Source organism: Synchiropus splendidus, chromosome 9 (genome assembly GCF_027744825.2).
Source record: "Synchiropus splendidus isolate RoL2022-P1 chromosome 9, RoL_Sspl_1.0, whole genome shotgun sequence".
In the NCBI taxonomy this organism is placed as follows: domain Eukaryota; kingdom Metazoa; phylum Chordata; class Actinopteri; order Syngnathiformes; family Callionymidae; genus Synchiropus; species Synchiropus splendidus.
In genome coordinates, this window is record NC_071342.1 from 17,967,438 (window position 1) to 17,985,297 (window position 17,860).

The window sequence follows — 17,860 nt, forward strand, 5'->3', positions numbered from 1 at the left end:
GGATTTGGAACACACACCAGCACCATGCTGCGTCAAGTTGGGTTAGAACCATGACCGTTAAGAGGTAGAAGCTCCGTGAAAAGAGCGAGCTGACGTATGTCATGATGTTCTTCTGCTGCCCACCATGGTGACAGTCAACAGGCGGTGCACAGATCTGCTCACCAGAAGACATTAAGAGCTTCAACACTCTCATGCTCTGCAGGTGATCCCAGCCAACATGTGAGCGTCTCTCTCTCTCTCCTGCAGGCTGAATGCTAACAAGGGAGACTCCCCGAGTCTTGTCCATCACGAATGAAAGAGGAGTTCAGATGAGTGGGAAGGAGCTTGAAAAGACTTTGATGCCACTCAATGGCGTTTTTCTTCTCCTGCATTCCTCTCACAGTAGAAACAAAGACGCACAATGTGCTGCAGGCGAGGAGGATTTGAGTAACTGAACTGAAGCATCACAACACAAACACCCTGCTGCCACACAAAAGATATTGATGATGTTTGTTGTGTGTTCTATGTGAATGTGTTATGTTATAGTGTGTCTGGCCAAGTGCATCGATACGTTTTTGTGTTTAAGTTTGTATATATTTTATATACCATACTTCGCATTTGTGTCTTTGTTTTGGTGTGTGTGCTTGGTTGTGTTTAAGTCTTCGGTTTGTGTGGTTTGGTTTGTGTATTCAGGGAGTCACAGGCGTGAAAGGCGTACTTTGGTTTTCAGTTGGTGTGTGCTTGTGTGGCAGTTTGTGAGGCTTCAGTTGAGATTTAATTTCAGTGAGTGAGTGAGTTCAGAGTGATTAAACTGTGTGTGCAGGGGGTGTATGTTCCATGTTTTTTAGTTGGAGTATACATTTCTTTATGTGTGTGTTTTGGTGTGTGTCTTCCTGTTGTGGATGTGTATGGTAGTGTGTGTTCCTTATATAGAGGGGTGTGGGCTTGTTTTTGTGTGGACCTTCAGCAGGTGTTTTAGGTGTGGCACAGGTGAATGATATACGTTTTTCAGTTTAAGTTTGTATACATTTTATATACTATACTTTGCATTTGTGCGTTTGTTTTGGTGTGTGTGCTTGGTTGTGTTTAAGTCTTCAGTTTGTGTGCTTTGGTTTGTGTATAGTTCAGTGTGGGTAGTTTGTGTGTCTTGGTGTGTGTGTCTCGGTTTAACAATGTGTCATTATTGAATGAATATGAATGAATGAATACATGGATGTTTATTTTCAAGCTCCTCTAATACTTTAATCCATGTGCGTATCCTGCCTTGTGGGGTCCACTTCTTGGCAAAACACTATCCTTATGGTGACCTTATGTCTTCTTTGGCTGGACCCCACAAGGTTAAGCCTGAATTTAAGGATGAAGACTTAAAAAAATAACTGGGTTGTTATAATTGGGTTTGGGTTTTAAGTTTCAGAGGTCCCAACAAGGGTAGAGATACAAACATGCGAGTAGTTCATGTGTGTTTTGATGCAGGTTTTGTGTGTATTGTGCGAGCAGAATAGGTTGGTATACTGTATAGTTGAAGACAGTGAGTGTTTTGGTTTGTATGACAGCAACAGAGGAGAATACAGTCAAAAGATTTGTTCAACAGTGAAGCCCTCAAAGCTGCAAGTTTAGCTCCTGCCTGCCTTTGAGCAAGGCACTTGCCACAACAAACCCAACGGTCCGCATAGTCTCCTGGGTTGGTGTGTGACGAAGGTGAGAAACGTATGTGTCGCTTCAATACTGAGTCATAACTGTCGCTTTCACACGCTTTTAAACACTAATAAACGCCATTAAAAGTCAAACCGCGGAGGAAGGACGGCTGTTGATCTGCGTGGAAGAGGGAGGAGGGACGTCATTGGCTGCTGAGGCGGTCTGAAGAGTTGTGGAGTCGGATTCCTGAACACGTCTCAGCTCCGACACGACAGCGCAGCAGCTAACGGTTCTCTCTATCATCGGATCACCAGAACTTCTTCGATCTCGGCTCTTCTCCTCCACCGTTTACCTGCTTGCGCAGCGTCAGTTCAGCAGCAGCAGCAGCAGCTGTTTGGGCTGAATCCACTTCCCTCGGACCACATCTGGAAATATTTGCTGAGAACAAACGGGACTGTTTTGAACTCTTTCTAAATCGAGTCCGGCTCTGGAGACGGACAGGCTTCACTTTTCCACGGCGGAAATGAGCTCAGGCCTCTCGCTTGACTCCCACTCTCGTACAAACATGGTGGTCGTGAGTTGCTGGACCGGGATCTGACCCTCGCTCTGGACCCAGTTTGGATGAGAGGATGTTTGCGGGACTGCTGGGTCTGGGCTGTCAAAGCGGTTCCGTCCGTCCCACCCGCCAAGAGACTGAAGGTAAAAGTCCTGTGACACTAGCCTCCGGGCTCCTAGCAGCTGTTGTAATGCATTAATGCGCGGTTCTTTTCCTCGCTGTTGTCAATGATGCCGTCCATTATCTGGCTGTTCTCTACTGCACTGTAGAAGCTTTGTCTTCCTGGTCACAGTTCGACTCCAGCTGAAGCGTTATTCTCCCATCCCCAAACGTCCTGCGAGTTCAAATTCTTACATAAGCTGTAAATATATGAATCACATGCGAGGTATGAAGGTAAACATGTGTCCTCAGCCAATGTAGTGTTCGGTCAAAAACATCAGCTCAACTTAGTGTGGTTTTGGCCTCAAGTATGCTATTTTCAAACAGCCAATAAAGCTGTCTAAAGGTGTATTTATTGTTCATACAAATCATAGCATCAAAACCAAAAGCTGATATAATCATTCGACTGCGACTGAACCAAAAAAACCCCTTTATCATAATGAACAACAATTGGTTATTGTCACTGTAATATTTCATTTTATTATCATTAGTTTTAGGTCTGAATTTGGAATAAAACGTGCATGAATGTGACTGTCTTCATGAACAAAGTTGAGGTGCAGGTCACCAGTGGGATTACTGTTCTTCACAGAATGGACAGACAGACGTGTGACGGAAGTAAACATATGGCCATCATGAAGATTAGTTTGTAATGTGCTGAAGAAAAGCTCATTAAAAGTGTGTGATAATTCCACAGTTGGTTAATCACAAATGCGATTGGTCTGCTGACTCTTGCGAGTGGAGACTGGATTTGACATATTTAACAGGTTCTTGTAAGATGTACACGAAGCATGAGGAGTAGTGGAGCAGCTTTCTGGTTTCCCTCAGCCCCACATCAGCTATGGAATGTCAAATATAAGCACATCTGTGAGGTAGATGGTGTCAGTCAGTGTCACCCCCTAAAGCTTCCCAAATAAACACAGCAAAACAGATAAAACAGACAAATGGGTCAGATTGATGAATACCCCCCCAAAAAATCACAAATATTCTTTCCTTAAAGCTTTAATAATAAATACATATTTGAATGTGTGAAAAGAAAAATGTAGTTCATTTAACAACAACAACAATAATAATAATAATCATAATAAAAGTGACAGCCACATTAATAGTGAATAATGAAATAAATGGTCAATGTAAAAATGGAAATCGCTTTAATAATTAATATTACAAAAAACAACAAAGATGGAGTAACAACAAAAATGATCCACCATCATGCCAGAAATTGAAACTATTGAAAAATACATAATAAATAAACATGGCATGACAAAAAACAGTGCAGACTGTTGACAATAAAGGTAGAAACAGTAAAGAATACATAATAAAAAATACATAAAATAAATGTGTTCTTTTTAAAATGGAGGTAAGATACTCTCCAAGTGGCTGCGGCTTAGCATCTCAGTATCTGTCGTCAGTCCCCCAGATCCAGCTGGTGTCTTATTAGTCCCATGTGACCTGACAGGAAGTGAGGCTTGGGGAGGATTCTGAGTCGCAGAAGAGAGTGTTGGTCCTTATTAGTCTGTGATTATCACCACCATAGCACTCTCAGTTTGAGTGATTATCAAAGATGCGCAGGACAGAGTTTCACTTCCCAGTTGAGTCACACACATCTGCCGAGCAGCGCTGCTGACAGGCACATTCAAAGACTCGTGTGTGCTTGTGTGTGTGCGGGATCTGTTGTTCCTCCGACCATTCTGTTTTCATGAGCTCCTCCACATTCCACCCTTGGTTGGTGGAAGCACTCTCAGCAGCCAATGAGACGCGGTGTTTGACTTCACGGCTGGGACTTGGGCCTCTGCAATCTGCTAAGGTAAATAATCGGAGTCGGCCAGCTGAAGCACTTCAGCTTCTCCTGAATTCTCAGCAGCATTGAAAGTGGTTTGTCCATGTTGAAGTCGCCTGGCTTTTCCTGATTTGCTGCCGGAATTCCTGCAAACTATTTTAGCGAATCTGGACAGGAAGTGGCAACTTGCGTTCTCTTGACCCCCCTCAGACTCTCTCTGTCAGACACACACATGAGCCTGCAGGCATTTCCTTCCCCTTTGCTGAGAAGAGTTTGTGTAATCGAAACATGGAGAGGATACTGTATCACTGCTTCCATTCTTCCAAGTGACCGTTAATAACATGGGCCGGGCCATATGGTGAATGTTCTCCAGTGTATTCTATACCTGAGAGTCTCGACTTTCTCTCACCGGTTATGGGCCGGCTTACACACACTAATCGAGTTGTGTGTAACATGAGTGTCAGTGTGGACAAGGATCGCTTTTAGCGTGCAGTGGACAAACCCAGACAATGGGAACACCCCCTCTGTCTCCTACTCCACATCAGCTCTGTCCCTTAAGTGGCGTCTCTCTGCAGTTAAAAAGTGACATCATCGAAGGTCATGTGAGGTCAGGCACGCAAAGGACTGTGGGAGGGAAGAAGATGATCCAAAACATACCGCCAATTTAAAGAAATGTAATAAATGTAACACTAGTTTGAATGAGTTGATCTCGAATCCTCACACTGTTCGGAGGACAAAAGTTTGAGTGTCCAAAGTGTGTGTGGGCAGAGAGACGGAGCTGCACAGATGGACACAAAAGGCCTGTTCATTCAGACATTTGAGCTGCTACTAAATCTTAGACATTAATGTGTCAGCATTTAAGACAAACTCTTCTTCTCACCAATGCACATGAGTGAATGGATGAATGGATAGCTTTTGAAAAACTTGTTTTTGTCTTTGAAAATACAACTACACAATAACAAGAATGATGAATTAACTCAGCTAATAATTGGGAAACAAAATGTTGCTAAATGAAAGACAAAAATTCTGGCATAATTTGTCCCATCAAATGGAAACGGTGAGAAATCTGAACTCTTATGATGACGTATGCAGAGAGGAAAGATTTGTAGACAAGACAAGCTGTTCGCAGCAGTTTTGCGTACAACATGAGTTGTGAAGAAACAGTTAAAAGAGGAAAAAAAATCGTGCCCTACTTTTTACAAATTTCAAAAGAAATCTCGGAAAAGATCATGAATCTACTTGTATGCCATTGTTGTAATGCATGAAAAAATGACCATGAAAAAGTGCCAAAAAAACTTGAAAAAATAGTAAAAAAAATCCATATCCAAAAGAAGCACATAAATTCACTTGTATATCGTGTTTGATGAGGACATACAGTTGAAACTAGGGTGCGAAGCTGAGTCATCCAAGAGAGGCTCAAAGTAGAGCCCCTCCTCCACATGAGAGAGGACAGCTGAGGTGGCTTGGGCGCCCTCTCCTCGTGCCTCTGTGATGGTGGATAAGCATGAGAGATTATGTCTCTCAGGCGACCTGGGAACGCCTCAGAGGTTTCTGGGGAGTGGGAAGACTGATCCGCTTTACTCAGGCTGCTGACCCCATGGCTGGACCTTGGTTCAGCTCGATGGGTTTCCTGTGGACACCACAGTTTACCGGTCCAAAAATGTGTCCTGTCCTGGGAATCCTCTTCCTCTCACCCTGTGTAGCTGGGAATAATCGCAGGGATCTCGACTGTGACACTGTTGTAGCGCTCAAATGATGTTAAATCAGAATTGCATCCCCTTTTGCCTAGCTACTTCTGGTTGATTTCTTTATGCCAGGTGGATTATTCTTTAAACCTTAGTTGTGTATTCACACGATGTGTTCACCTCATTCCCCCACATCTGGAACAGCTGCTGGCCTCTCAGTTGCCCAGGGTTGATGTGGTGCTTCGCGCTTTCAAGGCAGAGATTTATTACATTCTTGTGCTCACAGATTTCCCAGCGTGCCAAGTGGGCCTGCTAATCCAGCCATCGGAATGAGTCACTTTTTATCTCCTTGCACAGATTAATAGTTAATCTCTGCTTGGACAGGTGGCGGAGTGGCACGGGCAGCTGGCAGTTCCGATGCTAAGAGGCAACACCGGAAGCCGGGCTACATGAGAGGAGAGCAGTCCAGACTACAGAGCACTACTGATGGGCGAGACCAGGGGCAGGAAGAGGAGGATGAAGGGACTATTTGTGTTCTGAATGAGAATCTCAGTGAAGCACCTACTACTGTGAGACCTGCTGCCAGAATGTCTGCGAGTGACCTGGAAGACAACAGAGGTGTTTGGACTTCTAACTTTAGCTGTGGTTCTGCTCCTCTTGTGGGCAAAAGCGATGGCACCTCGAAGCATGACAAGTTGCTGCCACAGACTGAACTCACTAGCGACACCTTCAGCTCCAGCTTCAGCTTCATCAGGCAGTCCCTGACTACACAGCCAGGCTTGACCAGAGCACCAGAAACTGAAGCCTCATGCCTTGAGCCTCCTGCTTCTAAGCGCTTCTCTTTCGGCGGCAGCCAAGAAGGTCATTCTTCAGACGGAAGGTTTTGGCGGGAAACAGCGTGGAAGGGAAGGGAAGACTTCCTGTCCGACCGCGACTCCCCCCCGCTGGACACTGAGGTCACGTCTTCGCTGTCGGTGGACTCGGACACGGCCTCGGCATCCTCTGGATATGAGAGCGCCACGCCCGCTCTTGACCAGGGCTGGGACCTTCTGGTGAAGAAGCACGAGTGCGTGCTGCAGGACTGTCTGCAGAGCAACCGCACGTACACCAAGGTGAGATCAATCGGTGACTGAAGTCACTTTTAACGCTTTTAACAACATGAGTTTTCCCATAACAGATTACTCACCCAATGAGCTGGAGGTTCTGAGTTAACTATTCATAATATAGCTTGAAAATAATGTCTCCAGTTCTTATTCAATAGAACGTTTTCAGTTTATATCAAACATAAATTTCCAGGAAGAAGATAGTATAAGTAGTATAGTATAATAGTATCCAAGAAAAAATACTCACCAGTTTATTTGACTATATTTGCCTCCTAACAGTTATGTTTAAGTAATTATAATAAAGGTTTTTTTCTGTAGCACTTTTAAAAATGCTGTCCACAATGTGCTTGAATGAGTAACCAATGCTGGTTTATAGATCTTCAAGTATTTCTTTACATATCATAATGCAGGGTTGTGGAATTGTAATTATAAAACATGAAGTAGTTCTCTCCGATTAACTGTTTATAACTTTGTAAAATAAAGAAGAAGAAAGTTTTTCACTGTTATTCAATAAGTACATGGAAATAAATGAAACTAAAGCTGAAGTAAAGAAAATATTACCATAACTTTATATTCCATTTGAATTGTCTTGTACCGGTCCCCATAAATGTATATATTTACTCTGTAATGGATCTAGAATTGAGCCCCAGTACTTTCTCTCACTGTTGACAACCTGGCATCATCACAGTGTCATGTCAGTGCCACGTTTCTGGAACGTTGAATAAATACCAGTTGGACACTGGACTGTTGGATAATCGCTCTTCTGTTCTCTGTCCCGGTCAGATTGAATCCATGATGTTGAGGCTTCAACGACTGCAACAGAAAGCTATTTTGGATGACGATTATGATGCAGGTAAGAGATTCCATGTTTTCCTTTGACGGTCTGTTTCACAAGTGACGCTTCAACTTTAATGAAGGACTCGTGTTCTATTTGACAAATATCTTTGAATTTGGTTTCAGCGTTTGACAAAGGAGGTCAAGCACTTATTGAAATAGCTCACTCTTGAGACGGTCATCTGGATCATGATATCTATGAGACAAAGATGCATTTGGAGTATAGTCAGATGCTGTTATTGGATTAACTCATCGCAGTATCAGTAGGTCACACTGAAATGTCTGATGAACACGTGAGGACAGAATGTTGAAATCAGAACATTCAGCTCACTTCCTTTTCTCTCTTAAAGATCCCTCTGTAAAGTGGTATGAAACGATGAATCCCTGGCATTATACAGTTGAACAAGAGGGTGCTGACTGACATGAGGGTCATACACCACCAGTTGTGTTTAGACAGGAACAAACTAACCCGGTTCTTATTTATTTTCATACATTTTAAACCTATTAGATTATGCCCAATATAATAAAGCTCTGACCAAATGTGGATCCATGTGACATCTGAGATGAACTGCTTTACATCTATCCCCTCTCCTGATCTCTTTCTGTTTTCATGTAGCTGAGCGTTTTGGGAAGAAGCTTCAGGAACTGTCCAGAGAGCGAGGGGATCTGCAGCTGGCTTTGCCCTCCAGACAGCCCAGCATTACCCTCTTCCTCGAGCAGCTCGGTCAGGTGGTGCACAGCGTCCTCCAGAGGACTGAAGCCAGACCAGCAAGGTCAGTCAAGCTATCAGGGGGAAATTCAACGTTGTCACATGCGGCAGAAGAGAACATTATGATCTGTATTTCAGTAGAGAGGGTTGGCCTCGATCAGCCATTGCAATTTTTCATAGACCGTTGACCTTAAGTACTTTTTTGTCTTTGGAACAGAGACGACTCAGAACTGGAGGTTGGAGAGCACCAGAATTCCTCTGAGCGCAAAGAACGGCTTTTAAAACAGAAAGAAATAGTGGAGGTGCATTTTTTCTTACATCATTTTACATGAATATTCATTTTTAAATAAACTTTTTTTTATCATTCTGTCACATGCTCTTTAATTCTTACATTTTATGATGATTTTACATTGACTTTTTTTTCTGCAGGAGGAGATGGAGGAGCTACAGGAGAAGCTGGCCGAGCTGAAGAACCGCAGTCGAAGTCTGGAGCTGCAAATCCAGCAGGAGGAGCAGCAGAGGGAGGCTGAGGAGCTGGAGGGATCTGTGCTGAAGAACTACACGGTGACCCAGCTGAGAGAACTGAGGCGTACCCTGCAGGACCTGGTGCACTCTGAAAACCGCACCCAGATCTCAGTGTCTCCTCCGGCTGCGATACACAGGTCTGTTTCACTGGCTTCAATGACATCCTTGCACTAATAAATTACATTTAAAGTTCAATAGACATGGATATTGCGGTGCTAGCAATTGTGAATAAGTGGTACGTGATAAGAGAGTGATTAATGTGTTCGAGAGCACATAAAAGAATCTATCAGTGATATAATAGCGGCATCACAGCAGTTACGAGGACGAACATGAAGTTTGAATCTATCGTACAAACACTCACCGTTTCATCTTAAAAAAATCTCGACTCCTTCATCACTAATATTGATCTTATCCTACATACACACATTTTTGGAACTATATTATATGTCTATTTTATTTTCTTATTAAATAAAAAGAAATAATGGTGTAGATATTTTCTGTAGTACCGTTCATTACCGCATGAAGGTGCTAGAGAGTCATGAGTCGCAGCAGTTTTGTGGAAGCTGCCTGTGTCAAAACAGATTTTATCTGCCCCTGGAGCGCGTCTCTTCCACAGTCACAGCTTATTCTATAAGCCCGATTTTTATTTGGCATGTCAAGCGCTTAATCACTCTGTCATGTGCTGCAGTGACGTTGGCTGCGATGTTTAAGTTTTTAACACAATGTTTTGAAGTGGATTTGACTGCGATTGACACAATGTGTTCAGCTTCATAAAGGATGTTTTCACGACTCCCTCCCTCGCCTGTGCCTGACGCTGCCTTGAATTCTAATGGTTTCCTTTGAAGCAGGTGATCAGGGTGACATTAATAGCTTTCAAGTGAGCTGCGTCTCTGTCTTCCATCTTGTTAGAGCCGCGTGTAAATCGTACTTATCGCCTCCTGCGTGCCATGACCCTCCGTCTCTGAAATAATTTGATGTGTGACACGCTCTCACCTCGACTGGGAAGCATTTATTCTCACTCCTGATTGAAACTGCAACCCCCAGATTGGATATTTAGCTCTCACATTTCCTGGCGATGATGGCGCTGCATCCTCAACTAAAACAGGAAATGTCACCCGTTTCAAGGAGAGCTTGAGCTGTAAATCCACGAGCAGCGTCTCAGACTCATCCGGAGCATAAGGCTGAATAACATTTAAAGGGCATGCTGATTTCACTGACACGGCCTTGCGATGCCATCAAGGTTACAGTGTCACGCATCATGGATTTCATGCCCATTTCTCAAGCAGCTAATTAATTAATTTCTGCTCATAATATGACCTTAATAGCTTTTCCTGTTTGCAAATTTACATGAGGTAATTACATCCTGAAATATTGACATGGCGTTAATGCATCTGGAACGCTGGTGGAAGGTCAACTTTTCACCCCAGTCTGAAAATGTTGCTGCTGACCACAGTTACACGAGTGTGAGAGGCAGGTTTTACTCTCAAGTTCATGTGTTGCACAACAACACAGACGTCTGGTCGATCAGTTGGTGAGGTAGGAAGATGAAAACACCATCAAACGGAACTTCATGAAGCAGTGTTTTTACTTTTAAAACACCTTCGTCTGTTCAATAAGCAGAGGCTTTAAACGGTTTGGTTCAAGTCCCACGTGTTTGCCACAGTTACCGCCCTCTAGCGGGCATTGAAGTGAAAGCCCATTTCACTTCCCAGCACAGGTCATTGGTCATATCTTGAATAAGTCGTTGGTCATATCTCTTCCTCTTTCAAGTGGAGATCCATTTTAATAATTGCAAATTTGTGAATCCCAGGTTTACAATTTGAAGGAAAAACCAGGCAAAATACACAGTACAGTATTGTGAAAAAAATATTTTAGTATTTTTTTTACAATTACTTGTTAAACTGTTATGATATTGTATACTGTTATATTGTTTAAGTGTACTTCCGAACAACTTCTGTCCATCCATTCAACTTCTATCTCTTAGCCAAGGTCGGGTTGCAGGGGCAGCACCTGAAGCGAAGAGGCCCAGACCTCCCTCTCTCCACAAACCTCCTCCAGCTCTTCTGGGGCAACACAGAGGCCAACTCAGAAGCAAAGAGGCTCCATCGTGACTTGGGTCTGCTCTGGGCCCTCCTCCCTGCTAGACATGTCCGGAATACTTTATCTGGGAGGCATCCGGAGGCATTAAAAAACATATCCAACCTGCCTCAACTGTGCTCCTCACCTTAAAGGTGGACAAGTCTAGCCTCAATGCAGTACATCTAAGAGTGTTTAAATTCATTCACATGAGTTGTTAATAATTGTAATAATTAATAAACATTAATTTGAATTAATTTTAATAGTTAATAAACATGTCCAAAAGTGTGTTAAGGGGGAAAAAGAATTTGAAAAAAATTTGAAAATTTGAAAGGGAACCTCACTGTCATTTCAACGACGGCCTTCTGCCGAGAAAGGTTTTTTGTCGCTCTGTAATTGCTGCAGTATCGACTTTAAGCTCTTCCGGACGAGTTATCTCCAACCCAACCTTTTCACCAGGATAATTTTAATATCCAAGATTTGCATTACAATGCGGCGATAATAAGGTTTGAGGTTAATAACTGTGTAATCTCCTCTCCAGAGTTGCCAAACTAGCTGAAGTTGAATGTTCGTTTCCCCCCCCCCCAGGAGATGTGGAGTCGACTTCTACTGTGTTTAACTAGCAGTTTTTGGAAAATGTCACTGTTGTTTTCCCCAGAGATTGGGAAGATTCTGCTGCTGTGTCTGAGCTGCGACTTGATATCTTGCTTTTAGCAAGTGCCGTTTCCCATCACTGTTAAAACTACTGTTGTCCCTGGTTGTGTCAGGCTCCTTTTTGTCATCCTTCATATTGACACCTAATAATATTGGCCAATCGACTGCAGCGGTCCTTTATCAGCAGAATTATCTAATATCTGAGTTTTTCTCTGTTAATAAAACATTGATACTGTTTTGCATAACCAAATGCAGATGAAGTTGTGAGACATTTACTGCCACCAATGATCCTACCACCTAGTCAAACTTAACCAGACAAGTACTTTCTAATGAGTCAATACAAATGTGTTGCACAAATAGGTAGTTTATTTATAGTAGTGTATGTTCCTTAATATAAAGTGCGACCTAGATAAGTTCAGGAATCTGTATCGGTTGGTTTTGTTTATTTATTGTTTGGACAAATTTGTCGTCATGTCCTCATGAACTCCGTTTCCAAGACGATGGTTGTGATTTCACGGATAAACAGAGCTTATATGACACTGCTGATGTGTGGTGAAGACTGCGAAGTGAGATTCCCCAAAAAGCCTCTGAATGCTGAAATATTCATCAAGAAAATAAGTGGATGCAGAGTAAACACATAAACATTCTCTCAACTTCTCCTCACAGGATCCAGGAACAGGAGCAGGCATTGAATCTGTCCATCAAAGAAGCAACCGCTAAAGTAAGAACGCTGTTTTTGTGACATTTAACGTGCCAGCAGTGACTGAATGTGTATGAATATATTAGGAGTCAAACTGTGGAGCGTGTGCCACTTTGGCTGTGTAAAATATGCAGAGCAAATAGCAGTGTGTGCATTCGTGAGCGCAGTGAGCTCCTCTGTTATTTTGAAGGCAGTAAATATCATTTCTGATAAGCTCAGCGCACTTTCACCATGACAACACAGATGATATGAATTAGAGCTGCGTGACATCTGCAGCATTGGATATTAACCCTTTTATGACTGCCAGTATATATAGGTGGTCTGTTGAACAGAGGCTTTTTGTCCCTTTGTGCAAGATGAATTCTATCTTCTTTTATGTTATTCAACATCATTTAATGTGATGAAAGTTTATGACATGGTAAGACAATATATGAGCAAACTTAAATGATAAATATGGACTTTCTTTTCTTGAACTGCCAATAGATAAGGGCGATGTCTTGTTTACCGCCACAGCATGGTGTGGAAGTGGAGTGGAACAACGCAGGTCCACAAGCTGAAATAAAATCTCTTTCTGACTCACTTTCTCACTTTTGACAACTCAATTTCCCAAGGGGCCACATTATATACTGTGACAAATGTGAGGGGCTGTCAAGCCAAAAGAAAAAAACTGCTGTGAAATGTAAGTCAATTTGGTGATACTTTTGATTGTGCAACATATATAAACGATTATTAAGATGATAACTAGCTTATTAACTGTTCAATTCAGAACTGTGATCAGTAAATAGGGTTTTGTTTAGTGTGACCTTTCAATGACAAATCCAGGGCAAAACATAGTCAGGCTTAGCAAGATGGAATTCAGGACTTTATTATGATAAGATATGATTATATATATGATATACATTATATATGATATTTACAGGCCAATATGTTGCAAATACACACATGAATAAGTAGTTGATTTATGGTAATATATGTTCCCTGATCTAAAATTGAACCAACTTTACATGCCTGAAATATGGTTTTTATTATACATCATTTCATTTTAAATATTGATTTTGTAAAAAACAAACAAACAAACACTTAATTACATGGTGCTTTTTCAATGTATTTTATTTATTTATTTTGAGTGAGTAGAAATATTGATTTAATGTATATTACCTATTAAAATAAGATGAATAAATAATAAACAAAAGAAGCGTACAAGAGAGCAGAACAAAGCAAAAAATGTGATGTTTAGATATTTACAATTTCTTTCTAGTTTTGAACTCATGACAGCCACATTAACACAGAGGGCAACACTTTGTTCAAACTGAATAAGCACAGCGCCATTGCCTCTTCTTCTTCTTCTTGTTCTTCTCTTCTCTGAGTAACTATCGATGCTTACATCAGTTTTCACTGCCATTAAATGAGCAATGCATCACAGTAAAGTTGTCATCTGGTTTCAGTAATGTTGACATTGTTTTGATAAGTTATGTTTAGGAGTTATTGCACTGAGAAACCCTTAAAACTGAAACCCCTGAAACCTGATGTGCACCCACGATGCTGGTTATGAGTGCAAATCCATGGTTCTCTGCTCTGAGATGGTGTTTGAATTTTCCGGATGGACCTTCAACAGTTCATGTGGAAGGACATGGAGAGGGTAGGCACAGTTTAGATTAAACTGGAACAGACTGTTTTGCTGGAAGATGAAGATGGGGTGAACCTTGGAGGAGTGGTGGGCTCCAGAATTTCCTGAATATCATGAATGCACTGATCAGGAGGACACTCTACGATGAAGACCTGTCTGCAGTCCATTGAAGGACCTCAGCGTCCCACTGCATGCAAGAACCCAAGGAGCTGGAAGTCTGCTAACAAGCTCCAAGATAGTCTGAGCGTGGAGAGGTGAGACGGTGTTGGACCATGAATGTTGGAGATGGAAGGAGTGGAAGGATCATCAAGGTTAAAGTGGAGTGAAATGTCGGTCTTACTTGAGGACTTGGCCAAAGTGAAGCTCATAGAGCGTTGTTTTGAGGTGTCACATCAATCTGTCAACATTTTAGAACTGTCCTGTGAGTAGCATTTGAATTCATTCCACGTACACGTCCCTGGGGTTCGTCCTTGTTTGTCACAGGTTTGCTTTCACATCATACTGATCTCCATTCATCTGCTACCATAGAGAGCAGCAGAAACGCTTCAAAGAAAGAGGTGCTTCTGTGTTGGTGGGAGAGGAAAGGGGGCGGAGGTGTCACAGCAGGGGCCACAAAGCTCGGCAAAGACCTTTTTTTCCCTTTCTGTGTTCTTCTCAAACCTGATATTAAATTGTCGGTGCTGCAGCCACTTTAAAGAAAGTATAGATTTTGAGCTGAGAGATGCTTTCACCACCAAAACTAGACGGTCTTTTGTCGAGCTCCAAAGAGTCGTTTTGTTCCGGTAATAACTCTCCAGAATGTTGAAAACGGTCCGTCTCCCGTGAAAGTAGCTCCACATTTAGAAATTCACGCCGATGAATTTCGTCTTTCAAAGTGAGAGTTGTTGAGCAGTTCATGCAATTCATGAAATGGAATTATGCAAACTGAATTTGAAAAATATATATATTTCTGTGGGAATCAAAGTCCCCGGAGACGTTCTGCCTCCGAAATACCAACCCATTTGACAGACTGAGCGAAAGTGTTGCACAAAACTGAGTCATAGGGAAAAAGGAAATGTGAAAATCCGTGGTTACATCCTTTGAGGGGTGAAAAATACTTTCTCAAAAGGAGGGAATGCATCATGGGGATTGTGTTCGGCTGCTGCTCAGTGAATGCACTGGGAAAAAAAGGAGGTTTAAAGGGCAGACGGAGGCTGCCAGGCTGTATCTGAAGCCATCAACTCTGCTGTGAATATCTGAGAGCCGAGGTGCTGCATGCCCATCAGGCCGCTGACATTTAAGGCCTTTTTCCTCGGCGACATCCGAATGGCATCTTATTGAGATTTCATATTTCCCTGTCGGTGGAAAGGAAAAGCGTTCTCTGGAAAGGTTACAGACAAAGTATCGCTCATGTTTGTATTCAAAGTCGACAGCAGAGGGCTGGAAATGAATCTTGTCAGAGCGAAAAGTAGAATAAGAAATGAGTTTCTCGCCCTGTCAGGTCACAGAAGTTATCCTCCCTTCACCACGTCCGTGTCTGACCATTTCCACTTCCCCCCAGGTGGTCATGAGTCAGAGGCTGGGCAGCAGCTTGCGAAGGAAAGTCAGCGAAACTGAAACTCAGCTCCTGGCGCTGCACGAAGCCAAAGTTGCCGCCGTTTCCGGTAAACTTTTCCTTTTCAAAATTCTACCCCTTGAATCGTGCTGTGAACGTGGCTGCGTCCGCTCAGGTAACGACTTCAGCGGCGCCAAAGAGCTGACGGCTGAGATGAAGGCGGTGAACCTGGAGCGGGAGCGAGTGGAGGTGCTGGTTAAGAGGCTAAACAGCCTGAGCTGCGGGAGCAGCCAAGAGCTGGCCAGGATGAAGGAGCAGAGGCAGCAGCTCAGGCAGGAGCTGACGGAGAAGGAGATGCTTCACGGTAAGTCACACATGGACGACAAATTAGAGACGAAAATAACTTCCCTCATTAGGGGAAAAACACATCCTCGCATGCCAACTAAACTGTCTTAAGTTGGAGCTCTGCCATTCACATCTAAATGAAAATCACCAGTGAAGTGTGATAAGTGTAGCCGGGAGAAAGAGCGGTGGATGAAGTGGTCACAATGTGCTGAAGAAATGCAGCTGACAACATGGCATGTCTCCTCAATGAAGAGGAGGCATCATGTTTTTTCTCTGAGTTTCTTTGTAAATGTTGTTTATGGATGGAGGAGTCTGCAAACTCAATCTCACGAAGTTGACCTCACAAGAAGGCGACGGGAAAAACAATCAATAAAATGCTCTCTCTTGACTCTGTGACAAAAAGATTTCTCTCACCTATCACCTGTAATTTATTTTTTCCACCTGCAGTGGATAAAACCGATCCCCATTTGAGACATTATGTTGTTAAAAAAAATGTTATATTTTCTCTTGTCATAAAAATAACCTCAATTTGATATCCAAAATTTAACTATCCCTTCATTTTACAGGTCAGTCAAAAAATGTGGAAAAAAACTTAGCATAAACCTCCACCAAAATGAAAAAATAAATAATACAAAACTGGAATAATTTGTTCCTTGTCCCCTTTCAAGGATTTTCTGAACGTTTCATCCAAATCTCTCCATAACTTTTTAAATTATTTTGAACACAAAGACACTTATTGTCTCTGATGTCACCTAGAGGAAAGGTGTCTTTGCAAGACTCAAACAAGTAAATGCAAGTAATTTCGGGAACGCTGTCTGAACCCTGTGGCTTATACGAAGACGCGGCCAATATATGGATGTACTCCATATTGAGTCTGGTCACATCAAACCAATGAAATCACAGGCATTTTACTTTTATCGTAAAGTGCACAAAATGTGCTGTTTTCACACGTGTGTCTGCAGCTCTGCCAACAGAGCTGGTCTCTTGGAGGACCGGAGACGAGAAGCAGCAGCTGAGACCAACCGTGGTGTCGGAACTTCAGACACACGGGGGAAAACAGTGCTTATTGAGCTCATGATTCAGGTTCAAAACATTGCCCAGTTTGTTTCATGAGTCAGTCTCCAAGCTGGACTCCGTTTTCAAAACTAGTTTAGAAGTGATCCTCATGCATTTTTAAGCAGGGTGCACCACTGACCTTTCTACAGTGCAGACAGCACCACTGCGCCCGCGGCTTATAGACCGCTGTGGCTTATGAATAAACAACATCTATTTTCCTGGTTAAATTTAGTGGCTGCGGCTAATATTTCGGTGTGCTCTATAGTCTGGGATTTACGGTACTATAAAAGAATAATTTCTTAAGAATATGAAATTATATATTTTACATAAAATATATATCATAAATCCTATATACCATTAATAAATTAATGAAAATATGTTTAATAAAGAGAAGTTTGACCGAAGGGGAGTATAAGAATTTATTTCCGGTTTGATGAGATTAAAACATGTATTTTGTATTGAATTTGAGTTTCAGTCAAATAGACATTGGAGCCTCCTCCAGTTCCTTGACCAACACGAAACCCTCTCCGGATGCTCATGATAAGGAAGTGGTGTATATGCTCTGATGTGTTCACACAGTCTGCTGGCAGTCCATCGTATATATCCGACTCTGCTCTTGTGATAATTACAACATAACATATACTGCCAAGTGAGAAGTGCTCTGGCGCACATTTCCTTTCCCCATGAGACACTTTCCACAGGTGACTCAGTTTTCTCCGACTTTACCTTTGAAACAAGCACTTCTTTTGTCACATCGACGGACGAAGCGATCCGTCACTGGGGAGTGTGCATCAAATGAGGTAGCAGCAGGACTGGCAGTGGCTAAAAGGACGTTGTGTGTGTGCGGGGAAATGAGCTTCAGATAGTGTGAGGGAGCCAATTACCTCCAGCCGCCCTCCGCAGACA

At 42.5% G+C, this 17,860-nt stretch overlaps 1 protein-coding gene across 3 annotated transcripts in view; it reads left to right on the forward strand.

Moving 5' to 3' along the window:
* The first annotated feature begins 1,810 nt into the window (after positions 1-1,810).
* Positions 1,811-17,860, forward strand: part of disc1 (DISC1 scaffold protein) — a 50,151-nt gene continuing 34,101 nt past the window's right edge. For 2 of the 3 annotated variants that reach the window (XR_008415783.1, XM_053874626.1), the window contains exons 1-9: positions 1,811-2,313; positions 6,176-6,903; positions 7,678-7,747; positions 8,345-8,501; positions 8,655-8,739; positions 8,867-9,099; positions 12,359-12,413; positions 15,560-15,662; positions 15,729-15,917. Coding sequence is in view for 2 of the 3 variants with exons in the window: in XM_053874626.1 (XP_053730601.1) it covers positions 2,244-2,313; positions 6,176-6,903; positions 7,678-7,747; positions 8,345-8,501; positions 8,655-8,739; positions 8,867-9,099; positions 12,359-12,413; positions 15,560-15,662; positions 15,729-15,917 (1,690 nt within the window). In the remaining variant the exon portion in view is untranslated. Of the gene's footprint in view, positions 2,314-3,979; positions 4,134-6,175; positions 6,904-7,677; positions 7,748-8,344; positions 8,502-8,654; positions 8,740-8,866; positions 9,100-12,358; positions 12,414-15,559; positions 15,663-15,728; positions 15,918-17,860 lie in introns of those variants that run through there. The other variant, XM_053874627.1, reaches the window with a different exon arrangement.